The sequence below is a fragment of the Elgaria multicarinata genome, chromosome 2, assembly GCF_023053635.1.
Source record: "Elgaria multicarinata webbii isolate HBS135686 ecotype San Diego chromosome 2, rElgMul1.1.pri, whole genome shotgun sequence".
NCBI lineage: Eukaryota > Metazoa > Chordata > Lepidosauria > Squamata > Anguidae > Elgaria > Elgaria multicarinata.
The window spans coordinates 155,038,705-155,050,750 of NC_086172.1; the positions used below are offsets into that span (position 1 = coordinate 155,038,705).

Consider the following 12,046-nt stretch of genomic DNA (forward strand, 5'->3'; position numbering starts at 1 on the left):
ATTCCTAATTCTTTTGAAACCCAGCAACTAATTCGTCATGCTCTAGGCCTCCTTCCTTTAAGACATTTAAAACAAGGAAAGCAAGATTGAAGTGAAGTCATCAGAAATGGCAGATGCAATTCTTCATTATTTACATCACTTTACTTGAACTTTTGCTTTGAGTTTCTCTTTATCAAAGCAGCAAAATAAACCATCTAATTCTATTTTTCCCCCTAGCAGCGGAATGGGGAAGAAACCAATTAATGGAGCCTTGCTTTTTGATGAAAGACTTATGATATACTCTACTGTACCCCAACTGGAGTGAGAACGATATTATAAGAACCCAAAAACATCCATACCTGTCCAGCTGGAATCAGCCAGTTCCAAAAGAAACAATGAACTGTTCTGAACCTAATACTACATGTGAGGTTTATCATGAACTAGATAGGCATTTGTTTCCTGTTCTCTACAGCATTTTGATTATTATCAGCATTCCTGCAAACTGTGCAGCACTTTACATATCTTGCTCCCAAGTGAAGAAAAAAAACGAGCTGGGCATTTATCTCCTCAGTTTAACTTTAGCTGATCTGCTCTACACATTGACCTTGCCTTTCTGGATTTATTATGCTCAGAATGGAGATAACTGGACACTTCCCAAAAAACTTTGCAAGATTTCTGCATTCCTCAAGTACCTGAATTATTACACCAGCTCAGGATTTCTCACCTGCATTTCCCTTGACAGATATTTAGCTGTAGCCTACCCACTGAGGTTTCATTATTTGCGAACAAGAAGATTTGCCGTGCTTATCTCTGTCTTAGTTTGGGCCTTCGAAATCATGTCCAACTATCAGATTCTAAAAGAGTGTGAAATATTTCCACATAATGGCACCATCAATGACAGCCATACTTTGTGTTACGATACATACCCTCTAGAAAAATGGCAAGCTAAGTTCAATTTTTACCGGATTGTGGTGGGGTATGCAATCCCTTTGGCTGTCATGGTGTTCTGCTACCAGAAAATATACCAAGCTGTGAAGCATAATCAAGCGACCCAAAACAGTGACAAGAAGAAAATCAATCACCTATTGCTAAGCATCATTGTCACTTTCGTTTTATGCTTCACTCCCTATCATGGTGTTCTTCTTATCCGCAGTATCTTTGAGCCGGGTAACTGCTGTTTTGCCATCACTATGTTTATCCCCTATAGAATTGCAACGGCATTGACAAGCTTAAATTGTATAGCTGACCCAATTCTTTATTGCTTTGTGAGTGAAACTGGAAGAACAGACATATGGAACATGCTCAAGTGTGGCTCCTCTGTGAGCCAAACAGATGCACGGCAGTCACAAAATGCTGCTGGGACCAATAGTTCACAGGACAGAAAGATTCCGGAAACAGAAACGTTCCTATAGGCCTTAATGCAACACATGGTCAAAGCAAAACTTGATGAAAGCAGAGAGGTCTCATTCTCCTCGTTTATGTAGGATTGGGTCCAAAACAGAGGGGCTGCTTCTGTAGGTTGACACATCTTTAAGCCACTGAGTCCACCTGAAGCTTTTTCTTCCCTCTCTCTCAGGAGGGAAGAGCCTGGAACTTGGACTACATCTCATCATCTGCCAATAGCCATAAGAGAACACCATGCAAACATCAGTGATCCTTAATGTTTTACATTACATCTTTGCAATGGAGTGTCATTGTTGTAAACTGCTTTGGGAGTCAATCATGGTTGAAAACAGGATATAAAATTATTCCAAAAGACAATTTTATTTTATGAATTAAAATGTTCTCTGTTCACAGAGAGGCAAATGTATAGCTGGTACTAGATTGTTGTGACAGAAAGGTAGAACTAAATCTAGTGGAGTAGTGGTCAATTTTGAAGTGCAGCCGCTCACCATGACAGTTCCCATAGACACCCCCACCCCGCAAGGAGAGTCCAAAAATACAGGAGCTGGTTTGTTAATCCATATCGACAAACCATTTCTAACAATTTTCAGCTTCATCTTATGTAAAGCGAATGGGACTTAATTGGCCATTCAAATGCCACCGAAAATACTTGGCATTAAAACAGGGAACATTATGGTGTTTCTGGGAGGAATTCATTGCAAGTGAGGATTGGAGTTAAACTCAGAGGGAAGTCTGAGGTGTTCTGCAGATGACATCAGCATTCCTGCTAATAAAAATGTACAGGCGCGGCAGTTTAGCGGTCCACTACACCACTAAACTGAAAGATATTCCTAGGGGAAATGAAAGCATAAGGAGTGCTACAGTAGCTACCTGTTATATACCGTTATGTGTACTCTTCCTTTAGAACCTAAACAAAGATTTGGAGAATGACGGTGGTGGTTTCCCTTCCGCTCAAAGTACTTTTGAAATAAATAATAGCCAGTAAACACAGTTGAAGCTATATACTTTTCTATCAACAGGTGTTCAGAGAGTAAGGTCCCCCAGTCAGAATTTCCCTAGCCTGAAGAATTTTTGGTAACTAGAGGATGTAATCCCAGAAAAATTAATGTCTTCAATCCCCCCCCCCGCCCCTAATTTCTGTCCTTTCTATTATATATGAGACAAGGAGGGAGGTGTCTTCATGGGGTTTTTTTTCCTGTGGCTTGGTTGCGTTGTGAGGTTGTTTGCAGCACATGACATCATGGCCAGCACGCTCCCAACCAGCCACTTCTGCCTGGAAAAGCCGCAGTATCTAAGAGTTTTACCACACCAGCGTTATACTGTGCAATCACTGCAAATTGCATGCAAAGGACTCCGAAGTTTTCCACCTTATAATCTGCTTTGATTGTGAAGTACTTCCATGCATCCTGCCTTAATTGTGCTATAAAGCCAAAAGATTTGCCGTATTTAGCCCCTCCTTTTTGAGTGTATCTTCCGAGCTGCCACTGGGGCGCAGGAGCAGGATTTTAAAGAAATGCTTACATCTGCATAAGCTTTAAAGATAAAGACACCAAGATTGGCACAGTAATAGATATTAGGGAGAGCTTTAAGCATACCAAATTTGAATTGAATTGGGTCATCCATTGATTTTTTAATGATTTTTTACATTCCCCCCCTTAAACTCACTTCCTGGTATGCAAAGGATCGCTGTCACCCGGTAGCAAAAACAACAACAACTGCAAAAGCTTAGCGCTACGGGGATAATCCGAGGGAAGCAGGTACGTGGGATGAAGTGTTAAGAGTTCTTTTACTCTGTTCTTTTTAGTTAAAGCAGTTCCCAGTTGCTTGCTTTGCTTTCCTTTGTAAACCACCCAGAGAGCTTTGGCCGTGGGGCGGTATATAAATGCAACAAATAAATAAATGCAATAAATAAGTAATGTGCCCCCATGCCTCAGCATTAAATTGTGGGCATGCCTGTGAACTGGCTGCCCCTGCCCCCATTCACTCCTTTTCCTAGCATTCCCATTGAGAGACACCTATGTGCTTCCTTATTGCTGCATTAATTCAGTTCTCTGATGAGCTGCACAGCTCCAGAGTTGTGAACAGGAAGCTGTGTTAATTCACTTCTCTGATGTGTTCTTAGATCTGGAGCTGTGCAGCTCCAGAGTTGCAAACAGGGAGCTGTGTTAATTTGCTTCTCTGATGTGGTATTAGCTCGGGAGCTGCATTAATTCTGTTCTCTGATGTAGCGTTAGAAGTCTAGGGTGACCATATGAAAAGGAGGACAGGGCTTCTGTATCTTTAACAGTTGTATCGAAAAGGGAATTTCAGCATGTTCATTGTTATGCATGCAGCACCTAGTGAAACTCCCCCTTTGTCACAACAGTTAAAGCTGCAGGAGCCCTGCCTAGCATGACCAGATACAAAAGAGAGCAGGACTCCTGCAGCTTTAACTGTTGTGATGAAGAGGGAATTTCACCAGGTGCTGCATGTGTACCAATGGCACCTGCTGAAATTCCTTTTCAATACAATTGTTAAAGGTACAGGATCCATGTCCTCCTTTCCATACAGGTGACCTAGTTAGGGCTGGTGTGATACTGTTTGGAGTGGGGCTTATGTGCCGTTGGGATGCTCTCATGGGGAGCCAGTACTGTGGGCTAGTTACTCTCCATTAGTTCTACTCCACCACTGACCCCAGCCAGTTTTATGCTTTTTCTGACACTGAAAAGGCAGGTTTTAGGAATGGCTGGCTCCACCATGTAACTCTGATGGAGCATAGCCAATTTCTGCATACTGCAGAGAAAAACAACAATGAGCACTCCTCCTGTGCCTGTGAAAAATTGGGGCAGAGAGAGAGAGAGAGAGAGAGAGAGAGAGAGAGAGAGAGAGAGAGAGAGGTGTTCCTTCAAAGGAAGAAATGCAATGAGCATGTTAAATATTTTGTCCTTAAATTTCAAAAGGTTCCTATTTTAATGTGTTCCTCTATTTTCCTGGGTAAATTAATGTCAAAGACATTGTAAAGACAATATTAAGAAAATAATAATAATAACTTACGTGTTTGTGTGTGTGTGTGTGTTTGTAAGCCTCAGGAATAAAAGCTATTGCTGTCACAGGAAAATCTAAATAATGTTCAAGATATTGGTTCCTCCAGTATCAAAGGCAGTATGCCTATGTACACCAGTTGGTGGGGAACATAGGTGGGAGAGTGCTATTGCGCTCATCTCCTGGTTGTGGGGAAGGAAAGTTTAATTCTTTCTTCTTCCTTCACAGTCCCACTAAAAATCTGTGCTGCCCCTCCATACACACATGCCTGATGTTAGCCTCTAAGGAAACACTCATTTCAGAATCCACAAAAGCATGTCGGTGTCAAGGGTAGGCTTGGTTGGGCACCTGCCGAGGGCCCTCATACAAACAGGGGCATCTTGACAAGAGCCCCCTGGACTTGCTCTTCCTCTTCACCATCAAAACCTGCTTGTTCACCTGCCTCTTGCTCTGGCCCAGACCACAGTGGTGGAGGAAAGGAGGAGCAACAGATGCCACTGCCTACTTATTCACTGGCAAGTGATCCTGATTACGGTTACAAACTGAACAGAGGAGCAGATTGTAGGCTGGGGAAAATGCTCAGCTAGCCTATCCTTTTGCCTTCACCAACTTGATGAGCAAAAATGGTCAGATGAAGCGTTTTGCAGCATGGAAATTAACATTATCACATGAACATGTCTGTAGAGCAGGATCTGGTCCAGATTTTGGCAGCCTTAGGCTGGAGAATGCCGGAAGGTGTAGAGCTTTTTGCTGTCTAAGGAAATAGGACTGAACCCTTAGTCTCAATTGAGCTCTCTGCACCCTAGTGATTTTTATCTGTGGGTACTTTGATACCTTTGTGCACTTTAGCATGATAGCTGAGGCTAGATCTACACTACTACTTTATAGTGGTATTGAAGTGCACTGAAAACTATTGGGGCACCATCCACATTCCATATACCTTTTTCATAGTGCTATTTCCTGCTTTTTATTCCACATTCGTAATGATTTGACACAAGGTGTAGATCTGGCCTGATTCTTTTTATGTCCAAAAATAAATGCTTTCTCTTACTGCAGAAACAGCAAATATACACAAAATTTACTTTGTGTGGGGGATGATGATGATGATGATGATGATGATGATGATGATGATGTGTCCAGGTGTTATTTTCCCTCACCAACTGCTTTCACTTTCCAGTCAGGGCTGCCTTGTCTCAACGTGGGCCACATGTTGCTATAGAAACACATGGTACAGGAAATGGAAAACAGTTGCCTCACAGTCAAGGATGTGGCAACCTTTCTTAGTATAGCCCGCAGCAGCTACTATGTAGGGAATTCATGAGGCACCATACTCTTTGTTATGTACGCAAGTTGTCATCATTAAATCTGCAGCAGCTGTGACAATAGAAAATTCTATGTATTTATTTTTAATTTTATTTTAGGCCACCTTTAAGAGAAGAATCTCTTTAGGAGGTTTAAGTTGTCCTGGTCGGGCTGCTCACTTGAGAGCTGATGTAACAGAGTTGCTAAGAATGAGAGCACAAGAGGAACCTCATTCAAATTAGGAATTGACAAATATGCCATGTCTGGCTCTGCAAACTTCCACCATTTTTCACTGCCAAGTCCATTCCATGCCTTCAGAATTGGTGTAACAGATTTGCTAAGATTGAGAGCTAAGAGTCAAGAGGTCCCACATTCAAATTAGGAATCTACAGATATGCCATGTCCGGCTCTGCAGACTTCCACCGCCGAATCTGTTCCATGCCATATTTGCTACAATACATTTTTCGAGGACATACGTGGATGTTTGGCATACCTTTTAAAGAAGTGCACATTTTTGTGTGCACATTTTTCAAATAGGATTAATTTTTGTATGAAGCCACCCACTGATTAATGCATGTTTATGTACCTTTTTAAATGCATGCATTTCTTTGAACACTTTTCAAAATTATGCATTTCATCATTATGGTCTCAACACACCTCTGCAATAACTGAGTTGGCATTATGTTTCTCTGCACTGCCTTTTCATCATCATCATCATCATCATCATCATCATCATCTATTTATTTGTTACCCCGCCTCTCCCTCTGGATCGAGGCGGGGTACAACACAAATAAAAACACCATAAAATACATACAACTAATTCAAACGTTTAAAACCAGTGCATCATTAAAAACAGCATACCATAGACTGATTACCTAAAATATTGTTGAATATGTGGGATGCTGGATGTCCTTCCAACTCTGTCATTTTTGACTCTAAGATTTCTGAGAGTAGAGATATTAGACCTGACAATGGCCTAAACTACACAATGAGTGTGGGTTGTTGTTGAAGTATGGGTTAGGGTTCTATGAACCCTTCCATGCTAGAAAACCATGGTTTGTTAACCACAAAAAACCCACAGTTCACAACCCAACAAAAAAGTATTGATTCCCTTTGTGGGTTGTTTATGGTTAAAAAACCATGATTTGTTAGTGCGTCTGGTTTCATACGACATAACAACGAATACTTCAACAACAATCCTTGGTTCAACAACAACCCACACTCAACCTTGAGAGTGGGTGTCATGTGAACCCAGTGTGCTGAGTCTTAAGTGGGAGCTAAGATGACCCAAAAAGGCATAAGTGATGGCAGAAATGACTCATTCTTATTCCTTCCACATTAGGCAGGTCTGTGTGCAACCAAAAGATAAAAGAGAAACCAGCTTTTGGAGTGAGTCAGAACAGGCACACAGAAACGCTGAGTTTTGAACTCTGGAAGCTAACAGTATTTTGAGGGCTGTCCCCCCACAAATCTGATGGGGAAGCAGTCAACGGGGTTTTGTGAAACGCCCAAAGAGCTCCGGCTATTGGGCGGTATAAAAATGTAATAAATAAATAAATAAATAAACTTTGAGATATCCATTGGAGTTAATGTTGTGAGCCCCTCCCACTTTATGCTTAACTTGTGTATTTGTAAATAAATGCAAATATTATAAAATCAAAGTCAAACAAAACTGGAAATCATCCAAAACCACACAATGAAAAGGAGAGAAAATAACATTTTATTCCTCGGGGTAACTCAACACATTTTGACCCTGTGCTATATATTCCTGGGCCTTCTTCAGGGGCTGCACAAAAAGAGGACAACAAAACACATTTATAAACAAAATGTTTTTAAATATCTAATTAAACATATATCTTGCAACTGTACCTAGGAGTTGCAATGGGTTAAGAGATTTTATATAAACTGCTGTTTGCTCATCATGCTCATCTTGGAGACATAAATTTTTCAGAGATCTCTGCAGGCTACATTTTTTTAAAAAAAATGAGGAAGTATACATAGGTACAGTTGCAATATGTATATAAAGTTTAACAAACTATTTAAAAATAGATGTTACAAGGCCTAAATGAGTTGGGCTACTCGAAGGAATAAAATGTTTCTTGTTTTATATCCTTTGTCTCTCTTTTTCACTCATAAATATTACTGAATGCCATAAGCCTCCTGTGACGTCTTCCAAAGGAAACTGAACTCTGTGGGCACACCATAGCCCTTAAATGTCTCACTGCTCAGAAGTGGAGTACATCTCCTTAACAATATTGTGTCCAGCACGGCAGGCAAAGAACCTACACAGGATCAACACTACTGCTTTATAACGGTTCATAAAGGTCTTGACAACTGTTGGGGCCCAGGACAGACTCCAAATACCATTTTCAAACCATTTTCAAAGTGTTATATCCTGCTTGGTGTAGATCTGGCCTAGAGATACTGAACACAAACTAAACAGCTACTTCAGAAATACCCTAAAGTTCTACACAATGAATCTGAACTCCAAATTTCCAGAAAAAATACTCTGATGCTACGTTGGGTGGAAGTTGATGGTGGCAGAGTAGAGAACGGTTCAATAAAACATACGTTTCCTGGATGTTTAATCTGTGACCTTTTCATATAAGGTGGGGATTTTTTTAAGGATTCAATCTTATATTTTGTATTGTTTTCCCCCAAAGGCAGTTGTCAAAAATACTAATCCATATTAACGATTAATTAATATCTTTCCCAACTGCCTTGGGAAAAATAGTGCTTAAGAAAGGCCTATAATAATAATAATTATTATTTTAAAAAGGCAACAAGACAATAAACAAATATATAAAGTCTAGTGTACTAGTGCACAAAGCCCTAAACAACTTGGGACCAGGATACCAACCTACCGGATCACTGAGGTCATTAGAGGGCATGTTCCTGGTGGTTTTACATTGATTTACGTCCTGATTGGAATCCACCAGGAGAAAAGCCTTTAGTGTGGTGGCCCCTTCTCTGTGGAACTCTGTGTCCCGGGAGGTCAGGCAGGCACCAACACTAGGCTGCTTCAGGCTCCTCCTGAAAACAACTTTATTTCAAGAAGCCTTCCCCAACTTACTTACCACTTTTCCCCCTGGTCCTTTATTTTAAATTGAATAGTTTTAATTTGCTTTTTTAAATCTTTCTTTTTACTGTTTATACCTATGTTCACCTCTCTGGAATCTTTTTTAGATATTGAATGGAATAGTAATACTGTAAAATAAATAAATAAATAAATAAATAAATAAATAAAGTCACTAGCCACAGTATTTGGAGGGTTCCCTAGCTTGGGTGACGCTTATGTGCCTGGCTTGCATTTGGTCTATTATAATATAGCTTACTGGAGTTAAACGTTTCTTTAAGCTATATATATACATACATATATATTTCACTAGAGGGCAGCTTAGCTCCATGCAGTGAAGTAAGATACTGAGACTATGATTCAGGGAAGGGTGGGGGGAGTTCTGTTCATTACCAGTTGAAAAGCAGTTCTTGCTGAAAAGATTCCTTCCTTCCTTCTTTCCTTCAGAGAACATGTTGCTTCACCTGACACGTATACAAACAATCTATGCACAAAGTCATGACGTCACGCAAGAGATCCGCTTCTCTTTAGCCTGCTTCAGGTGTTGTGAAAGTGTGTGAGGTCTACACACAAGGAGGAGGCCTAAATCATGTGGACAGCCTCCACAGAAAGTCACTCTCTACACATGGAGAGCAATGAGAACAGTGTTGGGGGTGGGGGATGTTGGGAATATTGCAACCTCCTCTGCAAGTTGCAGTTAGTTAATTTTAAGCGTACCTAGCCTTAGGATTTCTATAGCCTACAGTGTGATTTCCTGTGATTGTTTCCTTTTATAACAACAACAACAATTTATATACCGGTAGTCCTTATATAGTGTTGGTGCCAGCCTGACCTCCACGAACACAGAGTTCCACAGAGAAGGGGCCGCCACACTAAAGGCTCTTCTCCTGGTGGATTCCAATCAATGTAAAACCACCAGGAACATGCCCTCTAATGACCTCAGTGATCCGGCAGGCTGGTATCCTGGTCCCAAGTTGTTGTGCACAAATCCGGGGTTTGCCCGGATATGTCCGGATTTTTTATGACAAATCCGGGAGGGGGAGGGGAAATCCGGATTTTTCCAAAGAGCAGCTCTATTGGGAATTAACAAAAATGCTTATAACTCCGTCATTTTTTAAGATAAAGACATGAAACTTGGCATGATGGTAGCTCTTAGGAAGGGCTTTAGTCATACCAAATTTGAAACAGATCCGTTCATTCATTGATTTTTTAGTATTTTTTAAAAAAATTGAGGTTTTAAAATTATTATTTTTAAAATCGTCATTTTTAAAGATAAAGAGATGAAACTTCGCACCATGATAGGATTTAGGTAGAGCTTTAGCCACACCAAATTTGAAACAGATCTGTTCATCCATTGATTTTTTAGGAAAAAAATTAAAACTGAGGTTTTTAAATTATTATTTTTAAACCGTCATTTTTAAAGATAAAGAGCTGAAAGTTGGCACCATGATAGCTTCTGGTAGAGCTTTAGCCATACCAAATTTGAAACAGATCTGTTCATTCATTGATTTTTAGGGATTTTTTTTAAAGTTCAAAGTTTTAAAATTATTGTGTTTTAAAACTGCTGGAGCCATATCCTTCAAACTCAGGTTGTCAAACCTCCTCTTTGGGGTTTTGCATATTGAGCAGTTTCAGCCCTTGGCATTAAGGGGATCTCCAGTCTTTAGGTAAACTGCCACAACAGCCACCCTAATGTTAGAGTAGAGAAACCTGTGACAATTATACACAAGCTTTTTTCAAAAATTGAAATTAAAAAAAGCCAGCCATCTGGCCAGCCAGTAGCAAACCCTGTTAACAACAACAGTAGCTTGCAATGAGTGAAGATACAGTCAGAAAAGATATTTGAGGGAAGGGGAGACTGTATCACACAAAGCATAGCAAAAGCTTCAAAGTACAGCAAAACCTACAAAAGTAGGAGTGAGTGAAGTTAATTTCAGATACATTGAATCTCTCACTTGTTCTTTATTTCAGTGATTTTAACATTAAGATGCTATGTAGAACAGATTTGTCTTAAATGTGTGCTGTAAAATCAGACATGTGACCAAGGCTATGTTCAGGTGGGCACGCCCCCTTGTTGCTGGACACGCCCCCTTGGGGGCCGACCATGTTGTCCTCCTTTTTGGTTTCCAAAATATGGTCACCCTAGTTTATAGTTATTTATTGTTAACATTTATATACCATCTTATTTATTAATATAATCAGTGTAAACTACTCAGTATCCTTTCCTCTCCACTCAAGCTGCTAAAAGTAAACTGCTAAACCAACCACTATAAAACCACTAAAAGCACCGGCCCTACCATTAGGCAAAGCAAAGAAATTGCCTCAGGCAGCAGATGCTGGGAGGTGGCAGCAAGGTGTTGGAAGAGAGCAATGTGGGCTGTGCAGCTTTTTCTTTGTCCCCTCCTTCGGCTGAGGAAGAAGATGCTATCCCATCATCAGCGTTGAAAACAGATTCATCTGCCAATCCATTCTGCTTTTGGGCATGGGACAGGAGGAGGTGCCATCTTGTTTTCTGCTTCAGGGAGCAAAAATGTCTTGGGCCAGTCCTGTCACTAAACCAGCCTTCTCCAATCTGGTACCCTCCAAATGTTTTGGATTAGCATTCTCATCTGCCCCAGGCAGCATGGCCATTGGTCCAGGGACGATAGGAGTTTTAGTCTAAAACATCTGGAGAGCACCAGCTGGGAAAGGCTACACTTAGCCTTTATGATCTGACTTGACCTATCCCTGAAAACAGAGCACATGTTTATTTTATTGGAGCATTTTGTAAAACAAGGCTTCCTTTCTGTTAGGTCACAGGTGGTCAACAATTGGCCCTCCAGATGTGCCAGCTCCCTACAACTCCCATGAGACCTAGAGAGAATAGCCAATGGTGAAGGATCATGGGACTTGTAGGCCAAAACATCTGGACGGCTGCACATTGCCCACCACTTTGTTAGGCACAGTCAGGCAGCTACTTCAGGCAGCTGATTTGGGGTGTCATGAAAGGGCAGCAAGGCATTTCATTAGTTGTTATTGTTTATTTTTATTTATTTTACTACCAAGGTGTTTTTCAGATTTTCTGCCTCATGTGCTGGGTAATGTGGCTGGCCTTGGGTACTATGTACCTTCACTTGCATCGAGGGGGGCATTGTTTGCTGCTCTACCTCAGGCAATAAAATGTCTTCGGCTGGCCTGATAAACAACATTTAGGCTGCGATCCTATGTCTGTTTAAACAGGCAAAAAAGTCCCACAACTCCAAGGGGGTTTGCTGGGAGTTGTAG

General features: G+C 40.8%; 1 protein-coding gene across 1 annotated transcript; it reads left to right on the forward strand.

Annotated features, from left to right (window-relative positions):
• The first annotated feature begins 374 nt into the window (after nucleotides 1-374).
• On the forward strand, nucleotides 375-1,476 carry GPR65 (G protein-coupled receptor 65). Its single transcript, XM_063147625.1, has one exon. It carries the CDS (start codon nucleotides 375-377, stop codon nucleotides 1,389-1,391), a length of 1,017 nt encoding a protein of 338 aa, XP_063003695.1. The 3' UTR covers nucleotides 1,392-1,476.
• Nucleotides 1,477-12,046: the final 10,570 nt, after the last annotated feature.

What these genes read in the sequence shown, in the direction of transcription:
- GPR65 (XM_063147625.1), top strand. Translation starts at nt 375, where the DNA reads ATGAACTGTTCTGAACCTAATACTACATGTGAGGTTTATCATGAACTA.